Raw genomic sequence first — 20,301 nt, 5'->3', positions numbered from 1 at the left:
CTCCAGCGCATTTCTCTCGGCAAGTACGCGAATTTTTAAACGCGCATTATCCGGACAGATGGATGGGTCGAGGTGGCCCAATCATTTGGCCGGCGCGATCGCCAGACTTAAATGTTTTGGACTACTTTTTATGGAGTCACATAAAAAGTTTAGTCGATCACAGGCGTGATGGTACGGAAGCTGAAGTAGAAGCAGCAATTCGCGCTGCTTTTAATACCATCACGCCAGATATGGTGTATCACGCATCGCGCAATATTATTCGAAGAGCCGAACTCTGCTTACGAGAACGAGGAAGACACTTCGAACAATTTTTGCATTAAAAAATATGAGAGTGGATTAGACCTACTAAGGATACCACTATAAAAAAAATGCGCCGTATTATCTACCGTAAGGTGGTGTGGAAACGATAATATTTTCCATATCATGATACAGAGAGAAGAAAGAAAAAAGTATGGCACACCCGTTTTAATAGCAATTAAAAATATTCCATTTAATATAAAAGTAATAATTTTTTTTGTCAAGAAATAATTGTTTTAACAAAAATTCGATAACACACACATTATGTCGCGATGTAATAGTAATTCGATAATTTAAAATTATGTCTAGATCATAATAAATGTATGAATTAAAATTATGTTTCGACATAATTTTAATTTATTAATAAGATTTGAATTTTTCTTTACATATTTTTCTGAAAACATGTATTTTTTTGAAACTTTTGTATTAAAAATGGAATTTTATTTTTTATTATAAAGTAAAACGGCGTGTCATACAGAAGAAAATGAGAGAGAAAGAGAGAGAGAGAGAGAGAGAGAGAGAGAGAGAGAGAGAGAGAGAGCGTGTGAGAAAATTCAAGAAAATATTTGACGCCGTGCTGTAAGATTACGCGCCGCTCATTATTGATAGCCGCTCGCCGCTCCTCCCACTGCTTCATCGCGCGCCTAGCGACCGCGTAGCGCTGGGACGTCCTTCTCGCCGCGCGCGCTTTACTCGCACGGATTCGCTGATTCTTTTTCGTTAATATCTCCGTTATTATTTCGTAAATCAAAAAATGGTAGAGGACTTTTCTACTCGGTTTGATCTGCCCTACCTGCGTATGAGCGGTGGGGCGATTATTACCAGACACCCTGTATATATACACACATATTATAGTATACATATAACTGACTAATAGCAGTGCTTGTTGCAATATATATATATATATATATATATATATATATATATATATATATATATATATATATATATATATTTATGTATATTTTATATTTACAGTTGAAAAGGATCAATCAAAAGTCATCCAAGCAAGCAATATTACTGATTACAATGAAGCGCTTATTAATGCTGTGTACGCTAGACCTGCATTATACGACTATCGTTTACCAATAAAAGAAAGGACAAGTTTGAAAAAAAAGGCATTATGGAATAAAGTCGCAAATTTAATGGAAGGTACAAATGATGTAGAATTCGTTCAAAAACGATGGAAGCAACTTCGTGATAGTTATGTTAAGGCGAAAAAAAAAGAAAAGGCATACGTGCCGAGTGGATCTCCTGGTGTACAAAATAAGAAGATTGTTTTTGCCTTGTATAACCAGATGAAATTCTTAGATGACATAACAGAAAAGTCGTCATAAATATTTTTTTGTGAACTTTTTCTAAATATACATCATCTGTTGGAGAATTCTTTCTCTTTTCCGATAAATGAAAAAGAATTGAAATAAATTGAAAAAAGTTCTATCTCGTTTTTGTCCACAATATTTTTAAATTAAAATAATTTGAAAGGAATTTTATATATAAATAAATATCAGATTTAATTCTTTTTTATTCATTGGCTTAAGTATTGGACCAAAAAAAAATTTTTATTTATTATTTAATTATAAATTAATTTGTTAATCTGCAGCACAGTCACTAGTTTATCAACAAACATCGATGAATGTCCAATGTAACCGAAAACTAGTACTGCTCAAATAATTCCGCCATCTCAATCATCATTAGATTCTGTCTCGTTGGATAGCTGGATTAATATATCTGATGTGGCAAATGATGATACTTTTTCCAAGACGCAATCATCAAAGAAAAGAAGTCAGTTTTTATTATTTTTTCAATACTTTTTGAATGCAATTCTAATTTTTAATTTTTTAAAAAGAAATATTGCTTTTATATTTTAGAAAAGAAAGAATACGACGATAGCTCAGACATTGAAATAACAAAAGCAATCATGTCCAGTATTCAAGAATCGAAAAATACACCTGATGCTGTTGACGGGTTTTTCCTCCAAATAGGAAATAGATTACGGGCACTGCCACAACGAGAAAGGACAAAATTCGAAATAAAAATACTAACGGACCTTTATGAATTGGAAAATTCTTTATCATTTCATTAAATTTGTGCTTTTCATTTTCATATATTTTATTTTAATATATTTTACTTTAATATAATATTAGTTTTATACACGTTAAAGTAATGTAAAGTTTAATATGTTACAAAATAATAAAGTTTTATATGCTTCTAAATAGCTGTATTGAGAATTTTTAATTATTTTTAAAGATTTAAGTAAATTATATTTTGTTTTTAATATATTTATTAATTATCATTTCTGTACAATTAAAAATTGTTGTTTATAGCTTTTTCCCATTGATAAGGTAATGCGCCATTTCCATTAAAAAATGAAGTATATGCGTGTCGAACTTCGATTCCACTTTGAGATGTTCTTCCTCTACAGATTGGCAATGAGCGTAGCCCTCTTGAATTCATTGTTGGATTGAAGTCGCCTTTATTAATATTCACATACCTACATGGTAATTGCAATTGTTCTTCATTGTTAATAATAAAATTATGCAACACTACTGTTGCTTGCACAATTTTCTTTGCATTAGCAATACTTGATATTATCGGCTTTCTGTAGATTCTCCATCTCTCTGCCAATATTCCAAAAGCACTTTCTACCACTCTCCTTGCTCTACTAAGCCTGTAGTTAAATACTTTTTTTGACAAGTCCAATCTGTCATTTCGTGGGTACGGCCTCATTATAAAGTTTGTCAATGGAAAGGCTTCATCTGCTAACAGCACATAAGGGAGAATTAATCCATCAACTTCAATTGGCTTCAGATTTGGCAGCTTTAATGAACCACTTGCGATGTAATTTCTAATAAGACTGTTCCGAAAAACTCCTCCATCGCTCTGTCTGCCTTCGCCTCCGATGTCGACAACAATAAAGCGATATTTGGCGTCGCTAATTGCTGGAAGATTAATACTATGATTTTCTTTGTAATTGAAATATGTCGAGCCGGAATTCGGTGGAGCCTGTAATAAAATACATTTATCAGCAATATTAGTATTTGATTAGTTTTTATTTTTAATATTGTATTTTATCATATATACCTGTAAAGTTACATGTTTTCCATCTATGGCTCCTATACAATTTGGAAAATTCCAGAACCTTTCAAAATCATCAACAACATTTTGCCAGTTCTCTTTATTATTTGTTATAAAAGCAGTATCTTTCAAACATTGCCAAATAGCTTCGCAAGTTTCTGACACTATTTTACAGATGGTATTGTGTCCAACACGAAAAGCATATGATAAGGAACGCATACTATCTCCAGATGCCAAGAACCTGATGGTAATGTGTAGCCTTGTTTCAGGTGGAATAGCTTCTCGAACTGCAGATTGTTTAGTAATTGAAGGTCCGACTAATTGTAATAATTTCTCAAAAAGTATCGGTTCCATTCGGAAATAATTAACGAATTTTTCATGATCATGTTGTTCTAATTCATTAACGAGATTATTGCTCGCTCCTTGTGCTAAACGTCGTTCAATAGAAAATATTGGTCTGACCCAATATTTCCGTTTTCTTTTATTCATAATTTTTCTCTCGCTTTTCAATGTTAAATAATAAAGCGCATAAAGTTTAATAATATTTTACGATATATTTCCTGTCTGATAAAAACATCGTAATTTTGCTTTAAACGCTTTATTAATAAAACAATTAAAAAGAATATTGTTTTTGATTTCATTCTGCACCTAAAAGTCAAATGTTATATTTACTCTTATACTAAATAACTTAATAAATTAAATAAAATTTACTTTACGTATACATACTGTTACGTCCTGATAGATGTAGAATTTTTTTTTTCGTTGGGCTCGGCGATCGGCGTAAACGGGTCTGACCGCACGAGCCGAGCGGCGCGTTTAGGACTTGCGACGGGTCAGCGACTGGAAGAGTCGTCTTTACTCCGTCAACAAGTCAACCGCTCGTGGTTCTCTTTTTGGGTCAAGGAATTGAATCCCTATTACCCGGGGCGGAACCTTTGTGCGCAATTTGAGAGGGAAGGTGTGAGGGGGGTGACGAACGAGGAGGGTGTGGTTAAATGAAAAAGAACAAAAGTTTAATTTATTAAAGACAACATTTTAATTTGATTGAATTTATAATTAGGATACAAAAACTTAATTCTTAATCGCATATATTAATAATTTTATTTATGTATTCTTTACAAGTGTGTGTGTGTATGTGTGTGTGTGTGTGAGTGTTTTATTTTTCCGGAGGGAGGACAGAAGAAATAATAAAATAAAGAGAAATGAACTGACTTACTCGTTGCAGAGTAGTTTCGGATCGCGTTGAATATGTTCGTTGAATATGTTCGGTGGTTCTGAGCAGGCGCCCCGTTGAGGGAAGGCGTTATATGAGCGTCGGACCCCTTTTTTGTAAACGCGTGGGCACCCTGCTGCGGGATGGTGTCGTCAGGGTGATGGGCCTTCTATCGTTACAGGATACTTTCGGATTGAGTTGAATGTGTACGGTGGTTTTGAGCAGGCGCCCCGTTGAGGGATGGTGTGTAGGCGTCGGACCCTTTTGTCAACGTGTGGGCACCCTGCTGCTGGATGGTGTCGTCAGGGTGATGAACCCTCTACTTGGTCGTGACAAAGTATCGACCTTTTTTATTTCGCGGCCAGAACTACTCGGAAAACTGTCTTAAGGACTTGGCAAAACTTGCTTGATAACTGAGTGACTAATTGGGTTTAATTGCGCTTGGAGCCACCAAAACACGGGTTTTTATACCCTTTCCTTGGGGTGGATCCATTTGGAAAATTTTAGGTTTTTGAAGCGGGGATCGAATAGGAATTAGCCTTGTGAGAAGATTTTTAATGTGGGGGAGGATGGCGTCATTTTTAACTAATAGGATTAGGTTTAGGTAATTAAGTTACTTGGAATGGGGGTAGGAAGAAAGGGGCCCTAACGAATAAGGAATAGCGTCGTTTCGGGTCCATATGCGATGGGGGTAGGTTTTTGAGGTGGCGTAACCCGGTTGGTGTTAATTAGTATAGGTGGGGTGCATCTCAGTGTCTTAAGATCTAGGTGGGCGTAGTCTTTAGACCGTACGACGGAATGAAGGGTGGTCTATAGAGGTGCTTGCCCCGATTCCCGGCTTTCGGATTGGAGGGTTGAGAATCGGTATATGAGTTCGCGAGGCCTTGGGTCACTGATCTAATAAATTTGATAGTTTACGACTGTCGCGTGGCCCTGGGGTCGCGTGGAGAGTGCGATTAATGCATCTCGGTTTCCCAGACCTACTGAACACGTGCACCGTATCAGGTGTCATGCCTTCTAGGCGTGCGACTGTGGTCATTACCCGATCGTCACTCGGTAAAATCCTATCTATTAGGGTTCCCGTAGGCAGAATCCAAGTATATGGCTAGCTAGTGCCAGTTTTTATTTCCTACTTTAAACATCTGGAGTCGACTAAAGACTCCGGTTACCGCAAGTTTTGACTTTTATGATTTTTCTGACGACGATAGGCACGCTGACCGACCAAGGTATTTTCAAATATCTATCCCCCTTGCTATTTTTCTCTGTGAGAAAGTTCGAGCTCATGGTGTCTCGTGAGAAAAACAGCTCTGGCGTTATAATATTCTTTAAAAGTTTTTTGTTGGTCCCGTGTTTACTAGGTCTGGTATTTAATAAAAAGAAAAGAATCGTGAAGTCTGATCAGGACGTAACACCCCCCACCTTAGACAAATGTTGGGGGTATGCAACATTTGCAATTAAATTAAAGATAGATTCTTTTCTTTTCTCGGTTAACATTCCCATTTGAGATGCCGAATCGTTCTTACACTGCTTGTTTGTTAAAGAGAAGGAAAGGAAAGGCGACCTCCAAAACCCCTTCCTTATTCCTTTCGTTCTTTTTGCTGTCGCTTACATACTGCATATATTTTTTCTTTTGACTCTATTTCTAATAATAAAAATCTACTATAAAGGATTTGATGAAGCCTTCTTCCGTGGAATCCTTTCAAATGTTCGATAGAACATGGTAAAATGAGTAAAGAAAAGAAAAGATGGAGTTTTATTTACGTGATAATCGTGTCCCAGAATGTCACGTGCAAAGATCCGTAGGTCAGTCCAACCACATGTTCCCTTTTATTGCTTTTCTGGATAGTCACTTATCTTCTCCATCCCTTGGCCCCAGCTCGGCTTTCATCTTCACACAGGAACTTCTCTGTACAGTCTTCTTATCTTCATTGTTATTAATAAAGTTTCCGCAACCTTCACATGGGTTGATCTCATGGATCAGGTAGGGTGATGTGGTAGGTGCGTACTCAGGTTTGTCCTTAGTCACCGGATTATGACAACACTGGTGACGGGAATTGTGGTAGTCTACCACAATTAACGTATTTTCCCAATCAGGGCAGTCGTACATTAAGTTCCGTGAGCAGCGAGCAGACTCCAGGGTGATCTTTCAGTGTAGCGTCAAATGGATTAGTGGCACATTACTCCTCGATGTATGTATAGATATTTCTTCTTCTTTCTCTCTCTTTTTTTGTATTTGTAAAAGTTGGTACTCTGACATTCTATACTGTGACTGATCATCAAGTAATTCTCCCTATAGCAAATTGTTAATGAAAAGGATTCCACTTTATCTAAGATTTACTTATGAGAGGATTACGGATATATGAAAATCCCTTAAGTATACGATATTATTTATTTGTGTATGTATTAAGTAGAATATTTACTAGAAGTTAAGCCTACGTCTAAGTTAATTATTTTGCTTATTTACTTAGATATATATATATATATATGCTTTTAGAAGTATGTATCTATATATATGTATATATGTATATAAGATTATATATGTTTGATTATTTATTGAGGTAGATAGTAAAACCTTCTTTTTTTTTCTTTCTTTTTTTTTTGTACTATATATATATGTTTGATATATAGAGATATATGTATATATAGATATTTCTTAACATTATTTTAAACGTGTATATATGTGTATATATATATATATATATATGTATGTATGTGTGTGTATAATATTATGGTTATTACTTATACTATTGAATATATATGTATATATATTTATGTATTTTCTTTTTTATAGAAGATAATTTAAAGATAATTTTTTATAAAAGATAGTTATATAAATTTTTTTTTTTTTTTTTTTTTTTTTTATAAAAAACTTTTCTTTTGCCTAATAACAAACATAATATATATATATACATATGTATATTTTTTTGTTATTTTTATTAGTTATTATTGGTGATTATAGCACTAATTATGTGTATATTCTTATGCGTTTTAACTCAACGCGGATGGTACGGTGTGTGTGGCTATATTCGCTATTTCTTGCGCAACTCCTAATTCTATTAATAAGTCTCTGAGGTTGTGGTAAACGTTGTTAGTTTCATTCTTGATATCTAATTTGATGAGTGCACCTTCGTCCCGAATTGGTTTGATTATCTGCATAATTCCGGTTTGCTGTTCTGCGATGCTTCGAGTGACATTTATGGCCCTACGAGACCATGTGGGTCCTGTAGTGGCGGGGGCTGTGTAGGCTAAGCTACATGGCACAGCTTGCCAGTAATGTTCTCTGAACCTCTCCTCGAGATGGTAGAGTTCAGCTGTTGCATGGCGAATATACACGCCCCAGTCTCGGAGGCCTATCTGCACTGTCTCATCTCCGTTCATCTTCGTAACGATGCCGCGTTGCCATCCTCCTTTTGTTTCAAGAGCAACAATGTCACCTAGTTTTGTATTCGAGTGGAAAAATCGGCGTTTGTTCATCCGCTGGTTGAAGTCCTCCATCATTTTTTGGAAGGATTCTTTACTATTTTCCAAGTGAATCCAAATTAGCATAGGCGAAAACACCCTTACTATTTTAACAGCAAACGGCGAGCGGCTCAGTTTTTGAGTATCGAGGTGTTCGATCTCCATGTTTCTATAAACAAAAAGGTGGTGTTGGGGTTAGGTGCGAATTTCGAGTCGCAACTGCGAGACCTCATGATAAGGAGCGAAACAGATTAAAATAGATAAAACAATAAAATGCGTAAAATCAAAGTTGGCGCTTGTGTAAAGTTGATAGGAAAACTGTTGTTTATGTATTTCTCTTCTTTTCTTCCTGTCTTTCTTTCCGTCTCCCCCCTTTTTTTTTTTTTATTATTTTTTTTTTCTTTAAGGGAAAGAGAAATCAAGCGGTCAATCCTTCAGTGCGAATGTATAAGTGGATGCGTCCTTTGCAGGTAGTAGGGGGTAGGTTCCCCTCTGTGAAGAGTCTTCTATCGGGTTTCGTTCTGCGGGTGGTTGTGTAGCTTCTCGGTTTTCATCGCGTGGTTTTTTCAGTTTTAAGTGTAATAGGAGCTGAGTTAACGAGTCCCAGATGGCTCCAAGCAAATATATGGACCATCCGTATACTGTGTGTAGAGCATAGCCATGCACAATGGTATCCAGTATTAGTTTTACTGCTCTTACTGCCAAGTAAATTCCTAAAAATCCAGCGCTTATATTGCCGAAAATTAGGAATCGATTCCAAAATTTCTGCCATGCCGAGATAGCTTTTTTCAACTGATGCCTCATCTAGGAAGTTTGCAAAAGATCCTCCATCGTGCATAATCGTAGAGTGGCCCATCATTCCTCTGGCCAAGGTGTTTAACATTGCGGGTCTCTCAGCAGGAAACATAATATGATCCCTGAGATCGCTTAAATCTCTTTCAGTATATATGCCGCTGGTAGCAAGTGATCCGGGGCTAATGTATTTCCAGCTCGGTGTTGTCATCGGTTTCATGGTCATCGGCGGTACTGTATGTATTGGTTTAGGAGTGAGTCTATACCATGCATCTCCCAGAAGATACATGGGTGGTGCGAATAAATTGCACGTAATCTGCGTTCCTTGTCGTAACAGTATATGGGTTTGCGGTGTTAAAAATTGTGTTCTGTTTTCTCGCGTCACAGGCAATTGATCATAGCATTCTTCGGTGTGTGCTACTCTTACTTCGACAGGCACACATTTTACTATGTGTATTACTTCGCCAGCTAGTAAGGCCATGTATCCTGGTCCCTTCATGAAGTGATAAGCGAAGACATCCGGCGATTGGGTGGCTATGGCTAATGAATTGTGTAATATTTTTTGTTCGAGCTGACATTGTTGCAGTAAAATATTCTTGTATAGTTCACTAAATTGAGTCCGCACATGTTTCTCTACATATACAAATTTAGAGTTCATATAGGTGAAGATGTCCAAATTAGCTATGCGTGATTCTTTTTTAAAAATTGCTACGCCTGGTGAAGTTTCGAAAATTACTAATTTTGGATGTTCCGTGTGGAAAAGAGTGTATCCACAAGTCGAATAGGAGTCTCTGCTTGCCAATGCAAAAACTGTGTCTTCTGTAGTCATGGAATAAACAATTTGCTGTTGTTTGTTGACGACGTCTATTATTCTGTGTGCATATCCTTCATATAATACTCCATAAGTGCCGAACCTGCAGGTATCCGTGGGCATGGATGCCCAGTAGGTATCCCCACCCTCGATGTCAGTGCAATGTGTTGCGCTCAACGCGCAGGTCACTCCAGACCTCAGTTGGACTCGGTTCGTGTTTATCTTCACGTCAGCTATATAATCCTGTAGTGTAATTTTTATGGTTGCGAGTACCACGGCTTTTTCCCATGTGCCAAATGGATCGCTATACGTTGTTCCGGAACAGGTGCCATCATTGTTCACGTGTCCGGCCAGTGTTACCGGTTGTGTTGCAGTTTGATTGGATTTCAATCCTGTTATTCGAGTATTCCCGATTTCGTAAGTACCATACATATGCATTCGTTGGCAGGCGTCTCTTGATACCTCTTCTATATACGCGTGCTTTCCGTTGTACACGTCCATGGAGTGAGAGAACATTCCGCATCTCCTGATTAATCTGTCTATTTCTATTTTGCATTGTATAACTCTCGCGGAGGTAAATTCGTTAATTTGTAGCAATTGTATATAAATCTTTTGAGCTGCTACTTCTGGCTGTGGTATATCACATTCCTCTATCCCCAGTAATGATAGAGTCGTAATGTTCGTCGATGCAGATCCGCAGTCATATCCTATTATGCCTTTAGTGCCGCGTAACCAAAAATTTAGCACGGCGATTATTAAAAATCCTCGGAGATCCATCTGAAATTTAGCACGTCTAAGGTATATTAATATAGCGCACCTTTAATTGTCAAGCTTGTTGTTATTACTTATTTCCTTATTTGCTAATCAATTTATCATTTATTTATTTATAAAATTTTTTTTTTGTAAAATATATTTATATATATATATTTTTTTATAGTTACTTATTTTAATTAACAATAATAAAATTACTTAATTATTAGGAGTTGGTTTGATGTGTGAGATTCGTAGGCGATTAGGGTGTACAACGCGACTGTTCTTTTTTATTTTAATTCTTACGTTATTTCTATTCAATATTTCTAAGACCTCATGGGGTCCTGTGTATTGATCTCCAAATTTGCCAGGTTTAGGGCCTTTTAATAAAAAGACTTGATCACCAAGTTTGAATGTTTGTGGGTTTATCTTTTTATCATAGTGTCTTTTCGATTTAATTTTTGCTTCGACAACGTTTTCTCGGGCATTTTTCTGAATTGCGTGGAGTTGACTAACTAAATTTACAAGATATTCGTTGTAAGTTGCTAATTTATCGCCAGATGCTAAAGGTTCATTTGACGGAATTCGTGCTATTTTACCGAAGATTAATTCGTAAGGCGTGTGTTTAGTTGCTTCATGTACACTAGTGTTATAATTATACATCGCGAGACTTATCCATCTATCCCACTGTTTTTGTTCTCTTGCATATTGCTTTAAATATTCTCCTAATGCGTGATGTGATCTTTCTAATGAGCCGTTTGATTGAGGATGGAATGCGGTTGTACGGAATTTACGAATTTTAAATATTTTAGCTACTTTTTTCATTAAGTCACTGATAAAATTTCTACCCTGGTCTGTTAAAATTGCTTTCGGAGAACCGAATACACAAATAAATCGATCGACGAAAGCTTCGGCTACCGTTTCGGCAGTTTGGTCGGATAACGGTATTCCCATGCTAAATTTAGTGAGTTGGTCTTGTAGAGTTAAGATATATTCATTGCCACGTTCGGTTTTAGGCAAAGGTCCTACGATATCCATGGCGACCTTATCGAAAGATGATCCGGGTGTATCGGTAATTATCATAGGTTGTTTGGTTTTTACGCGAACTAGTTTCTTTAATTGGCAATGTAAACATTGTTGGATAAAACGCTGTACATCTATTTTTAAATTTTCCCAGTAATAATTATGTTTGATTCTATTATACGTTTTAGTTACTCCGCGATGTCCCCCAGTGGGTAAACAGTGCGTTTCTCCTATTATTATTGGTCGTAGATCTCTAGGTGGATATTTAACTAATCCATTGCAAATAATTAATTTAATTGGTGCGTCAAGGAATATTAATTGTAGCTGATTTTTGACATTGTTCCACGGTACATTGTTAATAAAATCCGTTTTAGCAATACTAAGTGTTTCAATTTTTAAATTTTCAACAGTTTCTTTTAAGTTATTTAAAGCGGTTATGATTCGAGATAAAGTTAATGTTGGGCCTTCTCGTTGTTCTTCGCTTATCGGCAATATTATATGATAATAATTTTTTACTTTAATGGTTTTAGGTTGATTTAACATAAGATTATTTAAATTTGGAAGTTTGTTTCGTTCGAATAACTTTTGCGAACCGGAATCTAAAGGTTTACCGTTTGTATCAACAAAATATGCTATGTTGTCTTTACGTAAGAATAATAGATCGCGAGATTCAATTATATTATTTTTTATTATTTGCTGATTATTAATAGTGGGTTTACTATAATTTTTGATATTGATCTCTTGGTTATTGTCTATATTTTCTTGTTCCTCGTCTTCATCACTGTTTTCTTTATCAGGCGGATCATTTCTATCGTCTAACAATATAATGTTATCGTCTATTTGCTCTTTTATTAAATCATCTTGATCGGTAATTCGACGTCGTGCTGTCCGACTTCTTGTTAGTATTTTGTCATGTGTAGGTGGACTGTGAATTAATGCTCTCTCTATTATTTGTTGATTTGGTTCATCTAATTCTTCTTGGGTAAATGGTATCGAGTCTGTATTATTTTTAATTGCATTTTCGTTTTCTTCGGTGTCGGAAAAATGTAATTCGTAATTTTCTTCCTCGCTATCAGAAAGATGCGATTTGTAATTATCATTTTCTTCAGTGTCAGAGAGGCGTAGTTTGTAATTATCATCTTCCTCTGAAGAATCGGAGAGATACAATTTATAATTATCTTCTTCTTCGTCAAATTCTCTTTGCGTTTTTAAGGTTGTTTTAGCATTTTTAGAGATTTTTCGTTTCTGTCTGCCCTTTCTAACTGGTTTACAATCGACTTCTTCAAGGTTTATAGGATTTCGTGATAATGCATCTGCGTTTACATTCATTTTACCTGCTTTATATTCCACTTCATAATCGTATTCCGCTAATTTTAGTCTCCATCGTAATATTCTCATGTTCGCATCTTGAGCATTCTTAAACCACATTAAAGGCTTGTGATCGGTTACCAGTGTGAATTTTCGTCCGTATAAGTATGGTCGAAAATGTTTAACGCAATAAACTATTGCTAATGCTTCCTTTTCATATGTATCGTATTTCAGTTCGTTATCTGTTAAAGTACGAGATGCATAGGCCACTGGACGATCCTTATTTATTTCTCCTTGCGATAATATTCCTCCTACTGCTATCCCAGAAGCATCCGTTGTTAAAATAAATGGTTTTGAAAAATCAGGATATTGCAATACGGGCTCTTTACATAATAATTGTTTCAATATTTCGAAAGATTCTTCTTGAGTAATCGTCCATTCAAATCGTGTATCGTTTTTTAACAAATTAGTTAATGGTTTTGCCAGTTTTGAAAAATTCGGTATAAATCGTCTATAATATCCAGCGAGTCCTAAAAATTGTTTAATGTTTTTTGGTGTTTTGGGCCTAGGAAATAATTTTACTGCTTCTAACTTCTTAGGATCAGGTTTAACTCCATTTTTACTAATTATATGCCCTAGATAAGTTACTTCTGTTTTTAAGAATTCACATTTGTCCGGTTGTAATTTTAAATTGGCCTTTCGAAGCCTTTCAATTAATAAATTGTATTTCCTTTCGTGTTCTTCCAATGAGGCGGCGTAAATAACGATGTCGTCCATATAAACAAATAATTCCTGGCCTTGTAGTCCTGATAATACTAGATCCATTAAACGTTGAAAAGTAGCAGGTGCATTTTTTAATCCAAAAGGCATTCTATCGAATTCATAATGTCCAAAAGGAGTGGTGAAAGCAGTTTTATGGCCATCTGCAGGATCCATTTTTATTTGATGAAATCCGGAAGCTAAATCACATACGGAGAAGTATTGCGCTCCTCCTAATTGATCAAGAATATCGACAATATTCGGTAATGGATAAGCATCTCCGATTGTTTTATCGTTTAAAGCTCGAAAATCTAAGACCATTCTCCAGCGTTTATTTCCTTTCGAGTCTTCCTTTTTGGGTACTATCCATATGGGTGTATTATACGGTGATTGCGAAGGTTTAACTATACCTCCTGTCAGCAGTTCTTCTACTTGTTTATTTATCTCTTCCTTATGAGATTGCGGAAATCTATATTGCCTCGTGTTTATCGGTCGATCATCCGTTGTTGAAATTTGATGTTGTAATATTTGAGTGGCAGTTAAATTTTCTCCAGGTATGTGAAATCGGTCTTGACTCTGTGTAATAAGCCTTATTATGCCTTCTTTTTCTCGTGCGTTTAAGTGTTCCAAACGTAGTAGGTCGATGATTTCTGTAAGACGATCCTTTCCAGATTTTTCTGCTACTACTAGACACTTGCTACGGACTGGAGTGTTAACAGCGTCTTGACTCAGATTTTCACGCGGAGTTAACTTCTCCATGCAATCTTTTACTAATTTTTTCACATTTTCATGTTTATGTTTAGATTTCCCCTTTCGCATAAATTTATCTATCATTTCCTGAGTCTTAATTTTTGATAACGCCAAAATTTTCGAAGATGGTTTATTTTTACTCTTAATACTGTCATTAATCGCCATTTTTTTATTAAAATGTTGGATTTTATCCAGTAGCTCTTCAATTGTTACATATATATCCTGATTTTCTTTTCCATTAATTTTCGAGAGTGATCCAACCTTTGGAAATTTTATATTTTTTAGGGAGGATAGAAAACTTCTCCCTTTTATATTTTTAAAAGAAGATTGTGTCGAATTGCGTAGCGAGGTTTGGTAACTTCCCTCCTCGCAACCGACGGGGTCTGGAGAGGTTTGGTAACTTCCCCCTCCGGGAATGATTTGATGATTCGGAAAAGTACAGAAACTTTTCCCTTCAAAGGATGTAGAGTCACTCATTTCTTTTAACGAGGTTTGACGGCTTTCCTCCCCGTTTTTAGAATTGTTCAATAATTTTGGAGGGACTTGACAACTTCCCTCTCTACTTTCAGGATCATTCTTATTTTCAACGTTATTTTTAATTTTATCTTTATCTTCAATTTTATCTTTATTTTTAATTTCCCTTTTAATTTTATTATTTGACACGTCATCATTTTTGTTCACTTTGATCTTAGCTTTATTTTTATTACCATCTTCGAATTTTTCATTATTATTAATAATGTTAACGTTATTAATGTTTCTATCGTCGAATTCATCGTTGTTAAATTCATTTTGCATCTTAAGAGTTTCGTCGCTTTCAGGTTGTATTGTTGTCTCTCGCGTTTTCCTTAAACTATCCTGGTTAAGATCAATTTTATGGTCGTCGAGCAGTTCACTCAGGGGCCTGAGTCGAAGGGTAGGTACTCGAATTTCAACCTCTTCGTCCAAAGTGCTTATGACATTCAAGTAAGCTTTTCCCGACACGTTTTCCACGATAGTATCTCCCAAATATATTCCGTGCGCTAATTTGATTTTTGGTAAATAACCTATTTTTATTTCTGGATTTTCTATTCTTACGTAAAACAAGGATTCTGATCTGGGTGATGCTACGATAGTTTCCGGAGAAGAAAATGTCACGCAATTTCCAAAAACATTTAGGCGTTCGTGTGCGTAATCGATAGTTGAAGCTGTTTGTTTAAAGAAATCGTTTCCTAATATTCCTGATTGCGTAATCGGAAAGTCATCGGCTACTATGTGGAATTTTACTGACTCGCCAAAAAGAGTAAAAGCGATTTCTCCGAGTGTATAAACGGGGTAATTGTTTATACCATTTAACTGTAAAACGTTATTATAATTAATATTTAAATTTTGGGGCACAAAATTTTCCTTAATTATGTTAGGACCGGAACCGGTGTCTAGCATAAAGGTTATGGGCGAAATCATTTCGTTAATTTTTATTTTGACAGTAGGCACGCGACTCTGTTTGTTAAGATTTACAGTTACGGGCCGAATTTCCGAAGGGTCATTTTTTACGCATTTTTCTGTGAGGTCGACGGGCGTGAAGTCTGGTCGGACCCCTGCGGTACGCCCGATTTCGAGGGGCCGTTCCCGTTTCCCGTGTTTCCTTCTCTTTTACGATTATTGCTTGCAATGCGTAATTGACAATTTTCAATTAGGTGCCCGTTTTCTTTACAATAACGACAAAACGTTCCGTCAGCAGAATTTGCCCGTTGATTAGAATTTGAACGGCAGTTTTTAGCTGTATGGCCCAAGTTATTACAAATTTGGCAGATGATTCTGTTTTGATTATTAAGATTTGTTTGCTCGTTTTGTTTTTTCCAACAATTATTGGCAGAATGGCCCGGTCGGTCGCACCACTGGCAAATTATGGAGATCTTATTGTTAAAATTACTTATTTGGTTATTAGAATTATTTAGGCGGCAATTTTTTGCATTATGACCCGGTTTAAAACATAATTGACATTTTATGATATTTTCCTGCACCATATTTATTGATCGTTGAGCTTGAGGATCACGTAATCGACACTTTTCTGCACTATGTCCGCGTTTTTTACAAATCTGGCAAATTAGGATTTCAGTGCCTAAATTATTTTGTTTAAAAGAGTCTGCCATTTGCATAAGTTTCCTACAATTAGCTGCTGAGTGGCCAATTTTAAAGCAAATTTGACAAATTCTGGAACGATTTTCCTGTACATTATTTCGGTCGGAGTTAGCAGGTCCATGTCGTAAATCTGTAATAGCACGAAGCTCTCTTTCTATGCGTAGGGCATCTGTTACAGTCGCCTGTACGTCTAAGTTTCGAGCGATCCTCTGCTCGATTTCGGGTTTTAGGCCTCGGATGAAACATTTACACATGTCTTTTTCTAAAGATGCTCGCACGTCGTGATCTGTTAACGCGTGTTCTGAACTACGATAGGCTTCTCGTATCTGTTTTCCTAAGAGTTTTACACGATTAGCATAAGTGACGACATCCTCGTCATTCTTTTGATATACGTTTCCTAATTCTCCCTGTAACTGATACACATTTTTAGATCCGCCGTAAATTTGTTTTAGATATTTAGTTAACTGAGCTACTGTTTCGAAATCTTGATCTCTAATTGTTCGTCGCGCCTCGCCTACTATTCGCGTTCGTAAAATTTTAGTAAATTGAGGCTCTGCTTCATGGGGCAACATAGACTTTGCCTCTTCGCATCCTTCGATAAAATAATTTAATGGGATATTTTTTCCGTCGAAAAATGGAACGGCTTCGACCGCGTATTTTAGGGTAGCAAACGGATTACCTTGCGCCATATTTTTCACCCTTTTACTGTCACTTGGACTTAGTTTAAAATTTAAGTGTTCGTTCTCACCACACGGTCTAATAGTCTCGTCACCAGAATCGTCGGAATCGTACTCGGGAGCACTAGGTTCCACTAAAAACGCTTCAATTTCAGGTTCGTTAGCGTTGAATTTAATTTGTTTAGGGACGCGAGCGGAGGAGGCTGCTGGAGTGGATGTGTAAGGTGTATCTAATGTGTCTGATTTAGTTTTCTTTTTGCTTTTTATTGCGGCATTAAATTGTTCTTCTATTTTATCTTTATCGGAGTTAGACCTCGTTGTCATTCCTACCTCTCAAAAATTGCACTTTTCATCCCGGACGAGCCCCCAATTTTTATTCTTTCTATCAAGTCTGTTACGTCCTGATAGATGTAGAATTTTTTTTTTCGTTGGGCTCGGCGATCGGCGTAAACGGGTCTGACCGCACGAGCCGAGCGGCGCGTTTAGGACTTGCGACGGGTCAGCGACTGGAAGAGTCGTCTTTACTCCGTCAACAAGTCAACCGCTCGTGGTTCTCTTTTTGGGTCAAGGAATTGAATCCCTATTACCCGGGGCGGAACCTTTGTGCGCAATTTGAGAGGGAAGGTGTGAGGGGGTGACGAACGAGGAGGGTGTGGTTAAATGAAAAAGAACAAAAGTTTAATTTATTAAAGACAACATTTTAATTTGATTGAATTTATAATTAGGATACAAAAACTTAATTCTTAATCGCATATATTAATAATTTTATTTATGTATTCTTTACAAGTGTGTGTGTGTATGTGTGTGTGTGTGTGAGTGTTTTATTTTTCCGGAGGGAGGACAGAAGAAATAATAAAATAAAGAGAAATGAACTGACTTACTCGTTGCAGAGTAGTTTCGGATCGCGTTGAATATGTTCGTTGAATATGTTCGGTGGTTCTGAGCAGGCGCCCCGTTGAGGGAAGGCGTTATATGAGCGTCGGACCCCTTTTTTGTAAACGCGTGGGCACCCTGCTGCGGGATGGTGTCGTCAGGGTGATGGGCCTTCTATCGTTACAGGATACTTTCGGATTGAGTTGAATGTGTACGGTGGTTTTGAGCAGGCGCCCCGTTGAGGGATGGTGTGTAGGCGTCGGACCCTTTTGTCAACGTGTGGGCACCCTGCTGCTGGATGGTGTCGTCAGGGTGATGAACCCTCTACTTGGTCGTGACAAAGTATCGACCTTTTTTATTTCGCGGCCAGAACTACTCGGAAAACTGTCTTAAGGACTTGGCAAAACTTGCTTGATAACTGAGTGACTAATTGGGTTTAATTGCGCTTGGAGCCACCAAAACACGGGTTTTTATACCCTTTCCTTGGGGTGGATCCATTTGGAAAATTTTAGGTTTTTGAAGCGGGGATCGAATAGGAATTAGCCTTGTGAGAAGATTTTTAATGTGGGGGAGGATGGCGTCATTTTTAACTAATAGGATTAGGTTTAGGTAATTAAGTTACTTGGAATGGGGGTAGGAAGAAAGGGGCCCTAACGAATAAGGAATAGCGTCGTTTCGGGTCCATATGCGATGGGGGTAGGTTTTTGAGGTGGCGTAACCCGGTTGGTGTTAATTAGTATAGGTGGGGTGCATCTCAGTGTCTTAAGATCTAGGTGGGCGTAGTCTTTAGACCGTACGACGGAATGAAGGGTGGTCTATAGAGGTGCTTGCCCCGATTCCCGGCTTTCGGATTGGAGGGTTGAGAATCGGTATATGAGTTCGCGAGGCCTTGGGTCACTGATCTAATAAATTTGATAGTTTACGACTGTCGCGTGGCCCTGGGGTCGCGTGGAGAGTGCGATTAATGCATCTCGGTTTCCCAGACCTACTGAACACGTGCACCGTATCAGGTGTCATGCCTTCTAGGCGTGCGACTGTGGTCATTACCCGATCGTCACTCGGTAAAATCCTATCTATTAGGGTTCCCGTAGGCAGAATCCAAGTATATGGCTAGCTAGTGCCAGTTTTTATTTCCTACTTTAAACATCTGGAGTCGACTAAAGACTCCGGTTACCGCAAGTTTTGACTTTTATGATTTTTCTGACGACGATAGGCACGCTGACCGACCAAGGTATTTTCAAATATCTATCCCCCTTGCTATTTTTCTCTGTGAGAAAGTTCGAGCTCATGGTGTCTCGTGAGAAAAACAGCTCTGGCGTTATAATATTCTTTAAAAGTTTTTTGTTGGTCCCGTGTTTACTAGGTCTGGTATTTAATAAAAAGAAAAGAATCGTGAAGTCTGATCAGGACGTAACAATACTGTAGATATTCTTCGATTCTTCGGTCTGTTTTTTGTTTCTCCTATGGTCCCATGAAGCGGAATTCGCGTAAGCGGATCAGTGGTTCACCAATCACAAGACTGTTTAGATAAAAAAAATAACAAAATTCGTTTCGTGATTGAGCATCCGCTTGATTCGCTTCATTGAGTAAAAAGAAACAGGAGGGAGCGTTTGGTCTTAAAAGTGCGGACGGAAGTGACTATATAAAGTGGTCGCTCAAGATGGCCGCTCAAGGGCGCCAATATTGAATGACTTGTTATGTTTAATTAGGAAATAATGTACAATTAAAAGAAAATAACTATAATATGCAACAATAATACCAAATTTTAATGGCGTTTTTCATTGGGATTGCACTCGTGCAGTATTTCCATAAGAGCAATGTTAAAATCTAAAATCTAAATTTATATTAAATCCTTCGTCCTTACAAAAATTTATCCATGCATTTCTTTGATCCGGATTTTTCGGAAACCTGTTTGTGAGTGAAAATTATTTAGTAATTATTGTGAATCTACAATTTCACAATACTATACATATGATTATAATCTCCAAAATAAAAATCTCATTATTGTTGATAATACTAACCGATGAAACGTTATTTCATGATTTCGAGCTGCTGCTGTTATGCCACAAGCTCTACAGTATACCATTTTGATCGTTTATTTCCATACACTGTTGCATAAAAGACTATACACTGCATATTAACGCGTACGGCGTACGGTATGCCGCTTGCCGCTATGCTCGAGCATTCCCTCTCACTTTCAAAAAGTGGTCGCTCAAGATGGCTGCCATGACGTACATCCGTCCGCGGATTTACCTAGTCCTGACTAGTATATGCTCCCTCTTGTTTCTTTTTACTCAATGGGCTTGTTCGTTTTAGCTACACTGGGGCTGCTCTGGGTCTGCTCTACACAGGATAATACAGGACAGATAAATAGTTTGTCCTGTATTATCTTG

General features: G+C 37.1%; 1 protein-coding gene and 1 pseudogene across 1 annotated transcript; both read right to left on the bottom strand.

Moving 5' to 3' along the window:
- Positions 1-2,499: 2,499 nt before the first annotated feature.
- On the bottom strand, positions 2,500-3,339 carry LOC136997058 (uncharacterized; the record flags this gene model as incomplete). Its single annotated transcript, XM_067347239.1, has 1 exon — positions 2,500-3,339. A coding segment is annotated over one exon (735 nt), but the record flags the coding sequence as incomplete, so codon positions are not given.
- Positions 3,340-4,610: 1,271 nt separating this feature from the next.
- LOC136997227 (uncharacterized) lies at positions 4,611-10,457 on the bottom strand (annotated as a pseudogene).
- Positions 10,458-20,301: the final 9,844 nt, after the last annotated feature.

The sequence above is a fragment of the Linepithema humile genome, chromosome 1, assembly GCF_040581485.1.
Source record: "Linepithema humile isolate Giens D197 chromosome 1, Lhum_UNIL_v1.0, whole genome shotgun sequence".
NCBI classification, from domain to species: Eukaryota; Metazoa; Arthropoda; class Insecta; order Hymenoptera; family Formicidae; genus Linepithema; species Linepithema humile.
Note: the sequence above shows the minus strand (reverse complement) of the source record. Positions and strands in the feature narration are given on the sequence as shown.